Genomic DNA, 19858 nt, shown 5'->3' with positions numbered 1-19858 from the left:
GGGAGGAGGAGGAAAACACGGGCGCCCCATGAAGAAGGAAGCCGTGCCGCATGCGCACGCGCGAGGCCCTGGGCATGCGCGGTCCCGGCTTATGAAGCTGCCTGCCCGCGCTTGACCTGCTGGGAGGAAGGGCTCCTCCTCAGTCTTCGTTCCGTTGGAAAATGGGAATGAGGAGAAGCCCTGTCGCCCCGGGAAGCCGGCACACTTTGAGGCGGGGAGGACCAGCCTTGCCGGGGAGGGCTTGGTCTCCTTCTTCCCGAGAAGGGAGGAAGGGCCTCCAAAAAGGGAAGAGCGACGACCGACGGAGGGCCTCCTGGGAGGGGAAAAGCCGCCGCCTTCCCTGAGGGAGGAGCCGGGGGCGGAGGCGGCCTCGACGGAGGGCAGGCCCGCGCCGGAGACTGGGCGGCGTCGACGGCGGCGGCCCTCCTCTGAGGGAAAGGCCGAAGCGGGAGCTCCCTCCGGCCACATGAGGCCTCCGCGGCCGCCCCAAGCCCCGTCCCCGCCGGGCCGGCGGCAGAGGCTCCTCCTGGGCCTGGGCCTCCTCCTCCTCCTCCTGCTGCTGCTGCTGCCGGGGCTCGGGGCGGAGGCGGAGGGCGAGCAGCACCAACAGCCCGGGCAGCGGCACTACGGCAGCGACGGGGAGCACCGGCCGGACTACGACCGGGAGGCGCTGCTGGGAGGCGAGGTGGGCCTGGTTGGGGGGGGGCGGCGGGCGGGCGGGCGGGCGGTGGGGACACCCCCCATTATAGACACACGCCCACCCCCCTTTCCTTTATCTCGCAGGGCGTGCCATGGCCCCCACCCCGGCCCCCTGCACCCTTTTCATCCATCCATCTATCTATCTATCTATCTATCTATCTATCTATCTATCTATCTATCTATCTATCTATCTATCTATCTATCTATCATTTGTCTGTCTGTCTATTATGTCTCATCTAATCTATCTGTCTATTAATTATTTGATTTTTATACCGCCTATCTGACCCACGGTGATTCTGGGCAGTTCACAAACAATAACAGAAACCAAGGCGGCATCGTCAAGGGCATTCAATTAAATTAACCCATTCAACTGAATAACGAAACATTGAAAATAGAACTAAAAACAGGTGCCGGCTCTGCTTCTCACAACCACCCTGCAAGGTAGGCTTAGGTTGAAGAGGTAGGTGGGGGTACGTGGCCGGCCCAAGGTCCACACAGAGAGCTTCAAGTTGAGATCTGAAGCCAGGCGTCCACAGGTCTGGCTGGACCCTTGAACCCAGCGGGGTAGGTGGGGGGGCAACAGGACATCATTGGACTCCAGCTTCTATCATCCCTTCCGGTTGGCAAAGTGGACTGAAGTGGATGGGACTTGCAGTCGAGTAACTCCTGGAGGGGCGCAGGTGGACCATACCTGTTCAACCATAACCGTTACATTCACACTGGGTTTCCGCAGCCGTGGGTGGAGGTGGGTGAGTGGGCGTCATTCGGAAATGAATCAAATAATTATATTCTGCAGGGGTTACATGGGGTTGGGATGGTCCTATGGGCCTGTACCCGTTTCATAAAAATCGGCTGGGACATGCTTGAAACTCTTGCTTTCCCTTGTTGAAGATGTGTCACACCATCTGGTTTGGATGCGGGTCCTGTTCACTGAACAACACGCAACACTTCTCTTTTCGCCTCCCGTTTAATGCATTTGCGATCCAAATACATTTGAGTCAGCAGAACAGCCACCACCTGTCAAAACTTGTTTTTCTTGCATATTGCCACCGCAGTGGAGCAGGAAACAGCCTCTAACAAAGCTTTCTCCATCTGTCCTCCTCAGAAGTAAAATGCTTGGTTACGCACAAAAACAGATTTTTGAGTTATGACCGATGCAAGTCTCGAAACAGTGGGTTAGCGATAAACATTTTCTATTAATGCAGAATGTTTTGTGGTAGCAGGGTAGCGTCAGCTTCTTTTCCTTTCTGCATTTTCCCATTTTGGTGCATGCTTTTTTTTAAAATAATTAAGCTCTTGGTTTCAAAGCCTTTACATTTTTGCCCTTTCTTGAGGCATCAATGAGGTTGGGCAGAAGGCAGTTACCAGCTGCAGAGGGAGCAATAAGTGTCATAAGGCTGGTTTGTTTATCCCATAACAGGCCTTTAAAAAACTGACATGAAAGACTCTGTCCATATGGCTCTAAGGACTGAAGTCTTAAGGAACTGTTGATCAATTCAAAAAGTAATTTTTAAAAACTATTCCCTCAAATGATATGGATCTGGCAGTTTGCACAAATTCAGGGAACTGACCCATTTCGTAACGGCAATCTTAGAACGGCGGAGCTGAAAAGGACCCCAAGGATCATCCAGTCCAGCCCCTGTTAAGGAGGCCCCGGGGGGAATCGAACTCCCAACCTCTGGCTCCACAGCCAGATGTTTCAACCCCTGAGCTATCGTGTGTTGTCAGCTGCTCCATCATTGCTGGTCCAGTTGTGGTGGAAGATAAAAACAGCAGCATGCTGTGGATGCTCGCCTATGCAGAGGAAGGACTTATTTTTTTTTTAAATTGCGTTCTCTCTCCCTTCAAAGGAAGAAGCAGAAGAGTTTGTAAAACTGAGTCCAGAGGAGAAGCAGAAAAGACTGAAAGCGATTGTAAAGAAAATTGATGTGGACGCTGATGGCTTCCTCACAGAAGGTACGTGTTTTGAAAAATGGCCAGCATCACAGAAGGAAGTCATAATAATAATAATAAGAATGGTGTTCATGTTTAAAGAAACCTAGAAAACGCTGTTCTCTTGCTATTTATGGGGAAGAAATCTCTCCACCCTCTCATTGTCTTACGGGGAAACCTCCACAGATGAGCTGAGTTCGTGGATCCAGCAGTCTTTCAGGCGTTATATTGTCGAAGATACGAAGCAGCAGTTTGCCGAATGCGACAAAAACGGCGATGGGGACGTCTCCTGGGAGGAGTACAATATCCAGATGTACGACCATGTGATAGATTTTGATGAAGATACAACTCTGAAAGATGCTGAAGAAGAATCTTTTCGACAGGTAAGACCCCAGAAGGTTGTCCAAAGCAGCTCTCTCAGCCGAGGGTGGCTTTCTAAGTTCGTTCATTCATTCATTCCTGCTTTCGTCGTCAGCCTTGTGGGCCACTGAAGGGAAGCTGGAAAGAGGTCTACTTTTGCAGGCTGTCACCCCCGTTCTTCCTTATTGATCAGCTTTTGCATAGGGAAATAAAATTTAGATTCATGGACTGAATTAATCCAGGGGAGAGAAGATTTTGATTTGGAAAGGGTGCTCCTGTTTTTAACCCCAAGTAAGCATTCATGGGCTAGATTCCCACTTCCTGGTTCCGTGAGTGCTATCCTCTGCACTATCCTCTGTATGGATATCTGGGGATGCTGAGCTGAAAGGGTTAGGCAATTCACTTGAAACACAAGAGCGACACCCTCAGTTCACTGAGGATAACACTTTGCTTAGGATGAAGTGGGTGGCTGCTCACAAAAGATTACAGAACCCATCGCTTCTGATGTGCCCCCAAATGATTCACTGTTTATAGATTACACAGTGTTTTATTTGTTACCACAACAGCTGTGGCACTGTCTTAGATGGTTTGGTAGCACTTTGGGGGTATGTTTGTGTGGATTCCTGTTTCAATCCACGAATCAGGCTCTAGCTATGGCTTTTGAGTTGAGGGTGTTTTTTGTGATTGTCTGAGTAACTAAAAAGTCAGCTTGAATCAATCATGTTTGTTTGAAAGAAACAAAGGTAGAATATGGTTGTTGAGCTTTAAATTGATGACTGCGTTGTGACTTCTGTCGGCCGTTTGGGTAATTGCCTGTTTTAAACTGTTTTGTCAGCTCCATTTAAAGGACAAGAAGAGGTTTGAAAAAGCTAACAAGGATGGAATGTCTGGCCTGAATCTGGATGAACTTATTGCATTTGAACATCCTGAAGAAGTGGAATACATGAAGGCAGGTTTTGGAGACCACTGCTTGCTTTAAAAACATACAACTGCTTTACATATTTCCTGAGCTCCTCTAGAAAACCTTTTTGAACCTCACTACATGACTCCTTTTGGTGCATATTCTTCTCTTGTTTCACTCTTATCTGTTCCTTTAATCATAGTCCTTTTTTAAAGCAGGGAACTGATTTTAAGCTGGGATGCTTCTGTGTAAAAAGTTAGGTGTATTTAAATCTTGGCGCCAAGCAAAAAACCCTGGCTCTTGCAAGGCACTTCCTTCCTCCCCTTGTAGAAATATGTATTTATTGAAAATATGATTCTGTATGTGCTTTGTGTTTCTGTTTAATCTTTTCCATCAAGTGACATTCCTATAATTTTTAACAAGAGGCTGGTAAAGCTTATTTAATAATAATTATTACTGTATTATAATAATAACGTGTTGTCAAATCAATTCTGACTTTCCAAGTAGAGAATACCCCCTTCTTGGTTGGAAGTTCGATTCCCCACTGTGTGCCTCCTTCAAGTAGAGCCAACCAGGGTAACCTTGAGCCAGCTGCACAGTCCCAGGGCTCCCCCTAGAGGAGGGGAACGGTAAACCACTTCTGAGTACTCTTCACCTGGAAAACCCTGGAAAGAGTCACTATAAGTCAGAATTAACTTGACCGCATGCAGTTATTATTATTGATATTATTATTAACAATTAATTTAATCCAGTATTGGTTTAGTGATCATTGCAAGCTACATTTGAACCCATATGCAAATTCAAATGCTATGTTTACGAGCAATCTGGCTTTTCTCAACAGATTACTTGTGAACATGTTCAGATTCACCCATAAACTCAAATAGAGATTGCAGAAAAAACACGACGTGTCATAGAAATCTCTTCTATTCCCCCCCCCCCCCCCCGTGATCGGTGTTGACATGATGGATCTGCTTCTGCTATTAGGAGTTTGTTATTCAAGAAACTTTGGAGGAACACGATAAAAACGGTGATGGGTTCGTGAGCCTTGAAGAATTCCTGGGTGACTACAGAAGAGATCCAAGTGAGTATATCCATTCTTTGCAGTCTATTTTCTGATTGCAGCTACTGTTGATGCTCTCAAATAGGTTATGCATTGCCTTTGATTCAACATACCTGTTGCAACCAAGTAATTTTCAATGTGTGTTCTTTACTCAAATTGGGTATTTTAATGGACTTTTTAGTCGTCACATGCACCAAAGGTGCATGAATGGAAAAAAAGAAAAAGACTCAGATCTGGGAATTTTTGTTTTTAGCTGCCCATGAAGACCCAGAATGGATCCTTGTGGAGAAGGACCGGTTTTCAAACGATTATGACAAAGATAAGGATGGAAAACTTAACCCCGAGGAGCTGTTAAGTTGGGTCGCTCCCAATAACAAGGGCATTGCTCAGGAAGAGGTAAGAGTTTTGAAAAAAATTAATGCCCAGAATCCATCACATAGTTATATATGGGCATTAAATCCCCATGGGAATCTGCTGAATTCATACGCACTTAATGGTGGCTGGTGATTTGTGATGACCCATTGAAGATTGCAGTATCATGATTAGCTAGTTAAAACTATTGCAGTAATGCAGATATTAAATAATGAAACCTAAACAGCAGGATCTTATATATGTCTATCTGCAGGTGAGATTTACTAAATGGTGTTTAGCCCTGGAAAATGGCTATCGCTGTACCAGCTGAAGAATGTGTTCAGTCCATTCAAATCCGTACAGTAGGGGGCGCCAAAGTATTTACAGATTAATTTTTTGTTTCAAGTTCACGCTTGCTGCTTTTCTTCTGCAGGCCGCCCACCTGATTGAAGAAATGGACATGGATGGTAACGGAAAACTTACAGAGGCGGAAATTATCGAGAACCAAGATCTGTTCCTCAGTAGTGAAGCCACAGATTACGGCAGGCAGCTCCATGACGAAGGTTTCTACCACGAAGAACTTTAGTTAAGAAGAAACTCTTGGGCCAAAATCCTATTCTGATTTTACACCAGAGTCACCTAGAGGGCCTAAAGTTTTGGGGACAAAATGGCAGCAAGTTGAGAAGGCAGGATAGACCATTACCTGTTGCGTGCCAAATCGTAGGAGTTGATGCCTCTGCTGATTTCTCAACTGGAAGCAACTCACATTTTAAAACTGCACCACTTGGGTTATGCTTTGCTGGTGTAACTTCTAGGATTTTGGCCTTTGTATTTGTTCCGGGGTTGAATTTCTGACAGCATTCAGCTGTAAAATACCGGTCTGTGCATCTGTTTTTGCCTTCCCTTTGTACTTTGTCGTGGAGGTCTTAAGCTTCCATAATTTGGGTATCAAATGGTCTGTTCTTAACAGGAATGGAAATGGACATTCATATTTTAATACTGCTTTTTTGAAATGTACTTGAAAACGGAATGATTTGACTGGCTGATAAGATTGGTACCATTAGTGAGGTTTTTTTTTGAAAAGGATGAAAATGAGGAGAATGAGTTTTACGTTCCTAATAACCCTTCTGTATCAATATTCAGGAGGATTAAAAACCTTCCTTACTTGTAAGGTTTCTCTTTGTATCAACATCTATAGAGGGTGTGTTTATATGTTCTGGAAATATTATTTTTGCATCTAAGCAGTGTTGATTTTAACTGTAAAGAGACAACTTTAGAAGGTGTCTTGTGTTTAATTTAAAAAAGCAACAACACTATTCCCGTTGAAACACTCAGATTAAAATGTCCCAAAAATCCTTATTTTGCATGTCATTTTTGTCAGGAATGTGGTACAACTGTATTTATAACAGTTTTGTTTTTTGCAATGGGTAAAATCCTGTCAGCATAGTTCGACACTGTTGTAAACCAGATCTGGATACTGGAAATAATGAATTAAAATGAATAAAATTATCCCCTCCTCACAAGTTTTGAGGCTTGGTAAGTTTTCCTTTTGCCCTGGGGAAGGCTTTGGTTGTAGGGGGAGCCTTTTGGGGTCAGAAATGGCCACTGCTGGGCTTGGAGCCACTAGCAGTAATCCGGTGGTGATTTTTCTTTCTTTCTTTTAGTTCTCCCCACTTGCTATCCCAAGGCTCCCGAAGGCTTTCTTGGTGCAAAAGGGAATCCTAGCGAGCCTCAGAACCGGAAAAGGAGGGAGGAGAGGAAGGCTTTAAGAGGTGCTGGTGTGGAGATCATTTCCTTAAGAATTTTTAATGAGGTATATCGAGGGTTTAGGAAAGTATTTATTCATATTGGCCAGCAGAGATAGCCGATCAGACAGAGGATGGTCCAGGTTTTTTTTTCTTGAATGCCTCCAGTGTTGGCGTGCTCCACCTCCCGAGGTCGTGGGTTCCATTTTCACACTGCTCTAATAGTTAAGACGTTTTTCTGATAGTCAGCCTAAATCTGGCTTTCTGTAGCTTGGGCTCATTTCTATGTGTCCTGCACTCTGGGATAATTGAGAACAGACTCTGCCCCTCCACTGCAGAACTTCCTTTCAGGTACTGTATTTGAAAAGTGCTATCCTGTCTCACTTCAGTCTTCTTTTCCCAAGGCTAAACATGCCCAGTTCTTTCAGATTTTCCTCCTAGGGCTCAGTTTCCAGTCCCCTCATCATCCTTGTTGCCCTCCTCTGAATTTGCTCCAGTTTGTTGGCATCCTTCTTAAATTGGCTATAGATGACTCTATAGGAAACACACAAAGGACCACAAAATTAGTAATTTAAATTGTATTCCTTTGAACTTTCTTTCCCAGAAAGTTCCTTTGAAATTCTGGTTTTTTTTCCAGGATGTTCCTTTGAAATTTCTTTCTAAGTGATGGCTCTTTGAAATGTCTTTCAGAAAGGAAGAATGTCTTTGTTTTGTTCTATTGTGTTGTACCTTTGCTAAAGACAGGGAAGGGATGTGTCTCTATGCTTCTCAGACAATGGCTGTCTTCCCATGGTTCATTGAGGGGGACACTATACACTGGATTTTGCTTTGCCTATGAAATTCATTGCGTGTCTTTATCTAATTGCTAAATAATAGACATGGTTATGTTTCAAAGTTGCAATGAGAGGGATCTCCACAAGGTACCTGGAGAAAGTCGAAAGGAATGATTTAACAAACAAGAAGAAAACCGAGAGCTAGCGTTCCCAGAGACAACCAAAAAGGGCAGTCTTGCCCAAAGGAATCTGGTGGTCAAGAAGAGTATTCAGCACGGCCAAGAAGTCAAGTAGCACCAACACGGATGAGCAGTGTTGAGCCTTGGCCTCCAGGATATCCCTTCAAAACTCAAGAAAGTGCCCTCTGAGTGTTGAGCCCACTTATGTCACTGTCCCTGATAATCAGAACGTCCCAGGGCTTTGACTGTACAAGGCTGGGTTCCATATACCATTGCACAAAATAACTTATTGCAGGTAACTGTTACTTGCAACTTGTGACTTCCGAATTCCCAGGTCCATAAGGGAAGGTGAAGTGGGAGAGGGAGGAGCAAGGACCAGAGGCGTCTGGTTAATCCCCTCCTTCATCGGAAGGTGATTCTTCCTGTAGACCAGAGAAACCAAGCCACTTGCAGCACCGGGAGAGGCTCCGTGGTGGTGGGGCTGCAAAGAAGATGGGGGGGGCGTCACCCTGGCCCCTCTGCTCCGGTCTGGGCTTTCGCATCTGCATGGTGATGCCAGCCTGGTCCAGAGAGGATTAAGCCCTGAAAGGAGAAGCAGCAGCACAAAGGTGCTGTTTTGTGGGTTCATTATATACAGTATATTATTGTGGGTTCATTCATATACAGTGGTGCCTCGCACAACGAGTGCCTCACACAACGATGAATTCACACAACGATGCCTTTTTCTGTTAAATTTGCTGCCTCACACAGCGATGTTTCCTATGGGGGATTTTCACACAACGATCTCCCTTTTCGCTCCTGTAAAAGTGTCTTACAATGTTTGGACGCTGTTTTAAATGATTGCAATGGTTAGTCCACCTCCTGAAACCTATGCAAACTGATTTTGGTGTTTTTCTGACACTTCGTTAATTTATGATGATTTTTTGAATTTTCGCCATTGGAAACCATTGGATGGTCTGTCTAATGGTTTCCAATGGAAAAAACAAAAAATCATCATAAATTAACGAAGTGTCAGAACAACACCAAAATCAGTTTGCATAGGTTTCAGGAGGTGGACTAACCATTGCAATCATTTAAAACAGCGTCCAAACATTATAAGACACTTTTACAGGAGCGAAAAAGGACTTCGCAAAGGCATTGAAATGTATTGAGTTGGCTTCAATACATTCCAATATAGGAAACATTGTTTCACTCAACGATGTTTCCTATGGGGATTTTTGCTCAAGGACGGCAATCCGTTCCAATTGGAACGGATTAACCGGTTTTCAGTGCATTCCTATGGGAAATGGTGTTTCACAGAACGATGTTTCACACAACGTTGATTTTTTTGGAACCAATTAACATCGTTGTGTGAGGCACCACTGTATACTGTATTATGTGAGGCTGGACAGCCAGCTTGCAGCGTTATCTACTGGCAGTCTCTGAAATGAGGAACTAGGCTGACTCTTCCCACATTATAGCTGCACACAAAAGGAGCGAGCACATTTGTACACACACACACACACACACAGAGAGAGAGAGAGAGCTGAATAGGCTCCTTGATGGATGTCATTGGTGCGGCCGTGGAGGAAGTGGATTTGCATGCTTTACCGGCAAGCCGAATGCCCTTCTCTCGCTCTCTGTGAAGATGCTCCACCCTTCCATCTGCCGGTGTCATCTAAAGACCCAGCCCTGCTTGCCTGGAGGAGGAAAGGTTTGTCTCACAGCTAAGCCAAAGGACTCCAACTGCTACCTGAGGGCCCTGTTTTAACGGCCACCTTTCTATTACAGTTTGGGAAGGTTGCTTGTTTGTTTCTGAACATGACATGGCTCGGCTGGCTAGGCGCCTTCTTTGAATTGTTATCCAAACAAAGGAACAAGCCAGCAAGCCCGAAAACGCTTCCAAGTCCTGTTGAAGAACAACATCGTTTGGGCTGCGGAGGCCCCTGCTCTGCCGTTTGTGTGCTTATTATGGGGGCGACACATCCCTTTAAATCCAGGTCCTTCGTGCATGGAACGGAGGATGGCTTGACCTTCGTTCTAGAGTTCCTTCCAAACGGGTTTAGTCATCTGGGCATCTTTTCAATTCTACTTCCCATTAAAATGTGCGCCGTGTCTCTCAGTTTTATGAGTCGCTGCCTCCCTGCTTCCAGTGCTAGAGAAATGAACCTATTTCCCATTTGATATAGAAGCCTGTCTTCTCCGCTGAAACCAGCAGGTAAACAATCTTCCTTGTGTTCCACCTGGAACGGATGCACATCTCTCTCACTGAGAGGACCCGAGGTCTTCTGGGCGCAGGAGGCGGCCAGTGTTGGCCTGGTTGAATTTTAAAACTCCCTGCTTAATGGGGCTGGGAGAAGGTCCGCCATTAGTATTCTGGCGGCGTGCGCACAAGCTTCTCCCTTCGGTCCTATTCACAACAGCAATGAATGGAGGCTACTTGTGCAAATCCGAAGAGACTAAAGCCCCGGAAAGCACAATTCATACATTTCCTTTGTTGGGAGGGTGGGGGGAGGCAGGAAAACTCTTCCATTTTTGCAACCATGCTAAGCCTGCAATACCGCAACTCTGCTTCCTGTGCACATGATTTCTGCCTAACGCACACTCATGCAAGAAAAATTGTTCTGCGTCGAGAATTGTCAACCACAGGGATTCACGCCAGCAACCTGAGCCCAGCCTCTTTTACCCCCCCCCATGGGCCCTTCCTCCAGGGATCCCACCTCCCCCGTAAACCTACCCTGTCACTAATCTCGTTGCCATTAAACAACACAACAACAAGGGTCTCATTTGCACACAGGTGACACCGAGGCGACTTCCAAGCTTCCTCTTTTCGAGAGCCTCCATTTGCCAGAAATGAAATGGGGTTGACCCCCGGAACGTATCCGGGGTGACGGGGGAGGGTAGAGGAAAGGGAGACCTGCGAGGTTTGGGGAGAACTTCCCCCCTTCAGAGCCTGAAGTCATGTCACACACACACACACAGCTTCCTCGAACCCGCCCTGAGCTGTTTTGAAAGTTGCAAAGACACTGTTTCTCTTTCTGCTTCAGAGCTCGGCTGCAGCTGGCACAAGCTGGGTCTCCCTTCTTCTACGACTTCTTCAATAATAATAATAATAATAATAATAATAATAATAATAATAATAATAATAATAATAATAATAATAATAATAATAATAATAATAATAATAATACTCTTGCACTACGGAGCAAAGTGGCTGAAACGGTACCAACGCTACCAGTGTGACGATGTCACTCCTACAATTTAAAGACGCCTTTTGGGTAAGTGCCCGTTTCTTGTGTTCCTCCTTCACAGAGCTAAGAAGCGACCCTTTTATGGGGAAGATTCAGCATTACCGCTTATACCTGGCACAGGTGGTCATCATCCTTCATCCAAGTGTGTCCGAGTGATTTAGGAAGGCTCTCGGGGACGCGTTTATCAGCTGAGACCGTCCCGCCGCAGCTAGAAGACTCAAAAGTTGGGTTCTGTGGACCCCTGCCATTTCGTCAGATGATGAAATGGGCGGCAGTTCCACAGATGCTTCTTCTAGATAAAACTGGTTAGGTGTTGTTGTTTTTTTAGATGCCGTGAAACTCTTGATTGGTTTGTGGTGGTTTTTTTTGGTTTGGTTTGGTTTTTTGCTCCCGTGTTCATACAGCTAAGTCCCCACTTGAATTATTTGCAAGCTAGTCGCTTGCTCCCAGTTCGCTTCCTCTGCAAGCAATTAAAGCTCCTGCCACATACTTTTGCCCGTACTGGCCTTGGAGTCTGGCTTCAGCATCTTTCCTCAGCAGTGCTTCCTTATCCCCACAGGTCATGTCTGATGGGGGATCGTTGGGGGTCACGTTTGGGTTGTGGCCTTCTGCAACTGGCGTTTCAGAGCTCCTGATGTTTGTTCTGCTGTGTGTCACATCGATGAGTGATACTAAAAATATCTTATCTTTTTCATTTTAAGATTGCTGGTAGTTTTTTGGTTTCGGCTGTCGATGTGTGTACTGTTTCCCTAGAAGCCTGCACTCCGTGCTTCAGCCGGCTGACTTTGTTTCATTTTCCCTCCTCTCTCGTCCTTAATTTCCAACTCTCAGACAGATGGAATCGACTCCTGATGGAGAGGGGCAGAGCCAACGATTGCTAATACATGTCAGTTTTGTGTGATTGTCCCTTACATCTTAAAAAATGCACACAGATCGGCAGTTGGTTTGAATTTCTTTTTCACCCCTGTGCCCCTTTTTTTGAGGGTGGGTTTTTGAGGGTGGGCCCTACCCTTTGGAAGAGTGGCGAACCATCGGGTTAGGGTTGTCATGAAACAGCATCAAATGGCTGGCTGATTAATTTTTCACAGTGGTGTTTTTAGTGGCAGGAAAGGGAGATACATACTTATGGGAAATTCTGCAATTCCCTGGATGGGCTCAAGAACTGCATGCTTCCACAGGCGTTTCCGGTTCTGCTTCGGGCAGGAAAATGGCTTTATTCCTGCCCGAAATGGTGCTACCAATCTTAGCCATATTTTCTTCTACGGGGTGCATTCTGAATGCATTCCCCCCCCCCATGCACTTGAATACACATTCAGTGATGATCTTTGAACTGTGAACCATTGCAAAATTTCGTGGGAAAAAAGTAAAAAAAAAAAGGATAACTCTGTTTCATGACCTACGGTTTGTCTAGGATATGTGAAGGAAGTTGGTTTACAGCAAAATGTGGTCCAAAAAGTTGAGCATCACTCTGGCCAGGCGAAAACCATTGTCCCTGCTGGACAAGGTTAGGGGGACCCTCCCATGTTTTATCCTGTGGCAGGCTTATCAAGGATGGCCCTCTGGGGCACATGGCTGTGACCCAATGATTGTGTGGCCCTTCTCAAAAATCCTGTATTGAAACAAGGTTTCAGGATGCTGGGAACTTAAAATGGAACTTCCCAGACCTGATGATAAGGGTTGGCCTCTTGCGTATGTCAGGGTTGGTGGGAAGGGTTTAGGAAAGAGCCAGTGGGTGTATGTTCTTGTGTACCTCCCATCACCTGGGGTGAGGCAGGGAAGGGAATCCTGGTGGGGCAGCTTGGGACCCTTTTTTCCGCTCTACACATCTTAGCGGCAGTGATGGAGGGCCAGGAAAACCCTCTCCATGAGTTGGTGGTGAGTCATCAGCAAACCCCAGAAGCAGTGTAGGGAACTGGGGGAAATAACTCCTTATGTAAGCTGGAGGTATGATTGTGCAAGATGCCAGTCCTAGCAATGGATGGTAAGACTGACATCTTGCAGAGCTGGAAGGGGCCTGATGAATCATCAGGTCAAGGAGCCAAGGAGGCATCGTGGGGAATCAAACTCTCATCTCCTCAATGCCTTTTTCCTGGTCACCCCCAAAATGGCTTCCTTTCCCAGCTTGGACGTTATATAGAAGTTTGGTCCATCTTCCTGGATTTATTTGGGCCCATTTTGCCCCATCAATCAGCCCAGAACAACTTCAGCCTCCTCCTTTGCCTTTTGTGACATTATGAGGACCCATCCTGGTGGCCACACAATGCCCCGTCTCGTGGCATCAGAAGGGCCCTTCCTTTCGTCTTAGGCTTGGGTTCTAGGGACACTTCTGGCCTGGCAACCCTTCCGATTGGGTAAGCCTGGTGAGTTCACACCCAGGGGAGTCGTACCAGGAAGAAGGTATGGCTTCAACACCACGTCTCTCTCTCTCTCCTGTGTGACTTCAGTCCAGAGGTATTGGTGCTAGCCCCATGGAAAGGTCTGCACAGTCAAAACCACTCCATGCTTATTTGTATGTAAAGTACAGGGGGATTTACTCCCTTGCAACTCTATAGGGGATCGGAACCTTCCTTTCTTAAGAGGGAAAGGAGGGATTGCTCGTAGGATGCCCTCCCTCCAAGTCCCAATTGGCACCGTCTTTGCTCTTAACCTGGGCACCCTGATTTGGCTGTTCACCTGGGCTAAAAATTGCCTGTGCATTGTAAGGCTTTGTTCTTTCACCTCTTCGGTCATGATGGGCCTCATTTTGTAGGAAGGCGGGTGGCTTCAGATTGTTTTTAAAGTGACTTTATTTTGCTATACTCTGCTCTGGATTCTGCCGATGTAAGGCAGTAAGAACTATTTTAATAACTTTTTTTAAAAAGAGGAGAAGCTGCTGATGTCCTTTCCACCACCCCTCTATTGGGTGGCTGCTTGTACTTTGGCAAAAACAGACAAACCCAAGTGAGCGAGCGAGCAAGCAAGCAAGCAAGCAAGAAGAACCCACTTATTTGGTGCAGCTACTCTCAGCGCCAACAACAAACAGCTCCTTTGCAGACATAATCTCACTGCAATTCCTGAGAAGATGACCCAAGACCAAAAGGGATGGGGAGAGGAGGGGAAAGAGTCGTAGGGAGATGAAAGTTGCAAATCAGTGTAAGATGCCCTAGGAGTCAGTCCGGTTCGGCTGTGCTCCTCCATGGCTGTGCCCAAAGACCGAGTTTTTGTTTAAATGTAAGTCTCCTGTGTCTAACCTTTACCTTTCCTTCCTTCCTGTGCTTTCCGTGGCAAGCCTTCTTCACCACAAACCCAAGCCGATGCATGCATGCATACTCATAACGAAGCCCCACTGGAACTTGCTACTTCCCAGAGAAGTGTGCATGTTGGCTGCAGTCCTAAGTGCATTTGAATACACTGGAACATTGCAGCAATCACACATAGAAAGGCTCTGTTAATCTGCTCCCCACCAGCCCTTGATCTGTTTCTCCCCCTCCCTGTGGTTTCAGCTCCAGATTATTAACATTTGCATGTTACTTTGGGTATCTACCTGGGGAGGCTGCATGCATGCAAAGGCTTGGGTTTTTAGGATGGTAACAGGGATCTGAAGCCTTGTGTTGATCAGGTGAGGAGCAGAGTCAGAGAGGTGGTAATTGGAAACTGGGCATAGATCATTCAGTGAGATGCATGCCTCTCAAGGATTTCTGGGACTTTAAACATTTCAAGGAAATCTGCAGTTGTTACTGTATTGTAAAAAAAATTCCTCTGCCACAAACAACTTTCTGCTAATAAAATTTCTCTCTGTCTCAGGACTCTTGGCTTGTAAGACAGAAGAAAGAGTTGGTTAATTTTTACCATGTCCTTCTTCAGCTCTCTTTGGCCAGGTAGATATTCAAATCTCTTCTAAGAGGAAAGACAGTCCCTTCATGAATTAATATTTTTATCCTACCTTTCTGCTTAAAAAGGAGGCAAGGTTGGAAAAAAAGCAGACAGTACAGTTAGCACAACATTTGAAGCAGTGCTCACTTAGAAAGTAAAAGACATTTATCTTAGTATGAGCTTGGTTCACTCCATGTATTACAAATTAGCCTGCACTGTCCTGTGACTGGTCCCTGGGATGTCCTTTTGGGCTTCCTTTGCAAGTCTGGATGCTCAGACACAGAGCTTTGAAGGAACTTTGTACCTGGAGGGAAAATCTTAGAATAGGAGGAGACACGCTTTTTCTTTAAGGCGTCATTTGACCCCCAGATGCGTATTTGAAACTAACTCTAGAAGATCATCCTCCTGGGTAGCTACTCTAAGATAACCTGCTAGTCTGGCTGGCTTCTGTTAATGGAAATTTTGGAGGTAGTGGATGGGGACCCTTAGCCTCCAAAACATCCTGAATCAAGCTCTTAACAATGGTTGGGGAGCAGAAATCAGAACTCACTTTGTGGGGGGGGGAGGTCAAACTTTCCCAATAGGGAGTGACCATACTTGCTGTCTGGGCATCTCTCCAAAGTTCCCAAAGAGAACGTCTATGCACTGCATGCTACAGAAACCAAAAATATGTACCATGGCAATAATGACGGAAGTTTGCTTCCCTAGTCTAAAGGCGACCATGCAGAATGTAGCGGAACATTAATTTCTTTTTTTCTTCAGCAATAATTTCAAGAAGACATTTCTCCCTTTTTGGAGCATTCAGTGGCTGTGAAAGGCCCTGGCCTGCAGTCGTGGGCAGAGTCGATGCTGTCTGGAAACAACAGCTGTAGAAAAGGAAGGATGTTATGAGAAAACGATGAGAAGTTAAAGACAGCAGGGAGGTTTTTCCTCCTAGGAGCAAAGGTGTGTTTAAGGTCATATATATAATTTGTTTCATCAAACTTATATTTATTAAACTAAAACACATCCCAGCCCATTGGCAATGCTAGCAGAGGTTTCCGGAAATGAAAGGACCAAGGATCTGGTGATTTCAGACCTAAGGAAGAAAGATCTCTTCGTTCTGTGCTCCTAACTGGTGGAACAGCTGAGCCCCGAAGAGGAATAGATGGTTCTTTGGGTTTTCTGAAATGACTCAGCTGGTCAAGGACAGGGTGCAAGAATCGTCTTTTGTTGCAATCTGCTTTCCAAACGCCCACGATTTTGTAACAGAGGCATGGCAGGTTGGTGGAACCGCAGAAGCGAGAGGCCTGTGGCACACGCTGCCTGTTCATTTCCTCTGGAAGAGCCCCATCAGCCCGCACAATAGGTCTGTGAATTTTGGATTGCCTACCGCTCTTCTTTTAAAAATGCTTCTCAGTTCCAGGGTTCTCCTGCAAAGAGTCGGCGGGGGGGTCAGCAGGGAAGAAGGAAGATCCGTTCGGTTCAGATGCAATGACGGGCGTTTCCCGTCAGATATGGGGCCCTGATTTCATGTAAACGTGTGTATAATTTTAGAAAAAGTGATGTGAGTAACATAGCTTGAAAAGCTTCCTTTTTTTCTTTTTCTTTTTTTGGACTACCAAACGCTGGCTTCTGGGAGCAGTGGTCCAAAAATGTAACTTCCCCCAGTTCTGATAAGCAGCGCCTGTTGCCGCCTTCCTTAACCCCTTATCCTTTAGATGCTTTAGAAAGCAATCTTGTCACTCAAGCCAGGGTGGCCATCTTTTACTCTGGAATAATGAGAGTGATGGATCAACACAACTGAGTCATGGGAGAGGGGCTGGCCTAGAGTTTTGCCCCAAAGACACAGACATGAAGGTTGTTGATACAGGTAAAATTCCTCCTCTTTTTTTGCCACACAGCAGAAGTACAGAGACTCACAGAGGACAACAGCTTCAAGTTACCCAGACAATCCACCTCTCTCACTAACTAGCACTTATACTAGTCTCAATAACTCACTCTGAGACCTTTGTAGAGGAAAGGATAAAAATGTTTCATCACTTACAGAGACGAACAGATCAACACAGACTTCTAAGAGACTAAAGCAAAGCAAAGGAACCCTCCGCAGAGAGGCGGGGCTCTGTTTGAATTCAGAGGTAGGGAAGGAACGATGGCTTTGCATTGGATAAATTGACAGTCACTCCAGCCCAGAAAGGTCTCTCTCAGCCACACCTTCTAGAGCCAGCATGCAAGGTTGTAAAAACTCCAACACCACAATGGATATCATAGGAAACAGCCTTCTGTGGAGTGTGCCCTTGCTTTTTGGTACAATGAATAACATTGTCCAGTTACTCTTTCACGTGACATTTTTAAGGGCATTTTTAGATGTTTTTCAGCAGGTATTATTCCAACCATATTCCATTCTCTTGCCCTTTTTTTAAAAAAAAGCAAGCAACAGCACCCGTTATTAATCCTTTTTGCATTTGGGTGATGCGGGTGGGCATGGCTCCTTAAGAGAACTAAGTTCTACTGCGAGGAGGAGTCAAGAAGCAGGTGCAGAAAGGTGGCAGGAAGGCGTCGGAGAAGAGCGAGGGAGCGCTGCATGCCTGTGACCCCCGCGGGAAGGCATCCTGTACCTTCTCCTAAGCCAGTCTGTGGCCTTCAAAGAGGATCAAGGGTCCTTGACATTGATGGTGCGGGAGGAAGATTTGGCAACCTCTTCTGTCATACCAGAGCCAGGATCTAGCCATTTGAGCGCTGAAAGGCTCCCTCGCTGTGTTGGTTCATGTGAGATTGATGGAGTTGGGGCAAGGGTAAAGGAACGAGAGACATACCGTAGGGCTGGGTGATGGCAGCCACATTAATTCTGTTTTGTCCTTCTGACTAGGGAGGAGTGGCTGGGGGGGGAGGCACTATAGGTGTTGGCGGGACAGGGAGTCGGAGGGAGGGCCCGTTCACTCCTTCCCAGCAGCAAAACACCACCAGCAGGTTTGCTCCCTTCGAAATGTCGCCACCCTGTTTTAAAGCTCCGATCGCCTGGCGCTCAATAACCATCTCTGAGTTGGTCTTCGGAAAGGGCATGGTAGGCGTTGCTTTGCTTCAAGGCTGTCCCTGTGAAGAATCTGTAGGGCAGGTGAAAACAGAGGGTTACGGGTTTGATCCATCCCGTTTTCAGAATCCATAGGGGCAAAATCTTTGCCACCCTAGAAATTCCCTCTAAGTCAGGATCACACAACACATAATGACCTCTATCCATGTCCTGCTTTGTGTGTGCATGTGTGTGTGCGCGTGCACGTGCATGCGCCTCCAATAGGTACATCTTGTTGGCTACTCTGTGAACATGATTGCTGCTCTAGAACGGCCTTCGATCTGTCCCCTCTGGAGTTCTTCTATGGCTCTCTAGATCCAGTGTCTGACCTTTACACTCTGGCGTGTTCTTCTGTGTTCTAAACGGCAGGGATGTTTCCCTGGAAAAAAGATGACCAGTTTGTTGAGATCTGATTCAAAAGAGGCGCATGAGTCAGGCCCAAGGAGGGTGGCGTGATGGGACCAGAGACAAGCGCGAGATGCCAGCACGCCAACAGTAATCACAAAGTGCCCGTCACGTCCAGAGGTCCTCAAGACTTTCTGTCTTGATCTGGTCTCCGCAGCATTTTCGGAATGGCGACCCCCACGGTAGGCTTCCTAATGGCTCTTTTAATTTACCAGTCCTTTCACCAGTCTGAATTCAAAAGGTCCCTCTCCTCCCACTACAGATGCAGGAAACACTGTGTCTTGAATAGGAGTATGTGTCTTATGGAAACTTGTTGATTTTTATCATTGGCTGGCTGCGTATTTTCAGAGCGATCCCGAGAACTGCTGGATAGCTCAGTGGTTTAGGTATCTGGCTATGGAGCCAAAGGCTGAGGGTTCGATTCCCCCACTGGGCCTGCCTGACAGGGGCTGAACTCAATGATCCATAAGGTCTCTTCCCATTTTAACCTCTAAGTTACCAGTGTGGTCCTAACTGTCTTCATTTGGATGTTTAGTACCCCTGAATGTAAAACCCAGATGAGACTGCACACAGTTTGGTGCTGTGAGTTAAGATAATGATTGCTAGACACCATATGGAGTCTTGCAGCATCTGGAAGACTAACCATTTTACAGTATTTGGTGTAAGCATAGAAGGAGGCTATAAGAAAAATTACATGAAACAAAAGGTAACAGTCTTTTAAATGCCACAGTTCTCCTGTTTTTCTTTGCAACAGCCTAACACCACGACCTCCCAGGGAATTTCTACTAGAAATAGTTTTTTGGATGGTGGCGCTTTTTCTGTGGAACTGTCTCCCCAAGGAAGCCTAGAAGTGAGGGTTTTATTCCCGCCCCCCCCCCGGTTGACAAACTAGTACTTTCGTTTGTTTGTAATGAAAGCTTTTTGGGCAGAGGGATAACTGAATGTGTTGCATTTTGTTAGCATTTTTCCGGTTGCTACTAGCATTGTTGGTACATTTAGAAAAAACACATTGCTCAGCTTTTAAACGACGTTTTGCTCATCTATGGCTATTATGAAGGTAGCATTATTTTCTTAGTCTTGCTGGGTTTTTAAATTTCCTCTTAATGGGAAACAAACCGGAGGTCTGTGGTTTGGGAACCTCCTGAATGAGGAAGCTTCTATATGGGGTCAGATTAACCCTTTGTATGTTCCATACATCTGTAGCCTTGTTCCTAATTCATTCTGTCTCCTGTGCTGTGCTGTTCAGTGAATGGGAAGTATGCGTCTCTGATTCCAGGAAGAACGTGGTGTGGAAGGAACCCTGCCAGAGAGAGAGACAGGCT

At 46.0% G+C, this 19858-nt stretch overlaps 2 protein-coding genes across 3 annotated transcripts in view; both read left to right on the top strand.

Moving 5' to 3' along the window:
• The first annotated feature begins 115 nt into the window (after positions 1-115).
• On the top strand, positions 116-6658 carry RCN2 (reticulocalbin 2). The gene is made up of 7 exons (XM_020808663.3): positions 116-685; positions 2550-2655; positions 2818-3014; positions 3827-3940; positions 4877-4973; positions 5206-5348; positions 5737-6658. The coding sequence occupies exons 1-7, from the start codon at positions 467-469 to the stop codon at positions 5887-5889; spliced, it is 1029 nt and encodes a 342-aa protein (XP_020664322.3). The 5' UTR covers positions 116-466; the 3' UTR covers positions 5890-6658.
• Positions 6659-10516: 3858 nt separating this feature from the next.
• Positions 10517-19858, top strand: part of PSTPIP1 (proline-serine-threonine phosphatase interacting protein 1) — a 37843-nt gene continuing 28501 nt past the window's right edge. Inside the window, exon 1 of one of the 2 annotated variants that reach the window (XM_020808667.3) lies at positions 10517-11257. In XM_020808667.3, coding sequence (XP_020664326.3) covers positions 11225-11257 — 33 coding nt within the window. In that variant the 5' untranslated portion in view covers positions 10517-11224. Of the gene's footprint in view, positions 11258-18688; positions 18719-19858 lie in introns of those variants that run through there. The other variant, XM_072982115.2, reaches the window with a different exon arrangement.

This window comes from Pogona vitticeps, chromosome 12 (genome assembly GCF_051106095.1).
Source record: "Pogona vitticeps strain Pit_001003342236 chromosome 12, PviZW2.1, whole genome shotgun sequence".
Taxonomy (NCBI): Eukaryota; Metazoa; Chordata; class Lepidosauria; order Squamata; family Agamidae; genus Pogona; species Pogona vitticeps.
The sequence above is the reverse complement of the archived record's forward strand: the minus strand, read 5'-3'. Positions and strand labels throughout refer to the sequence as shown.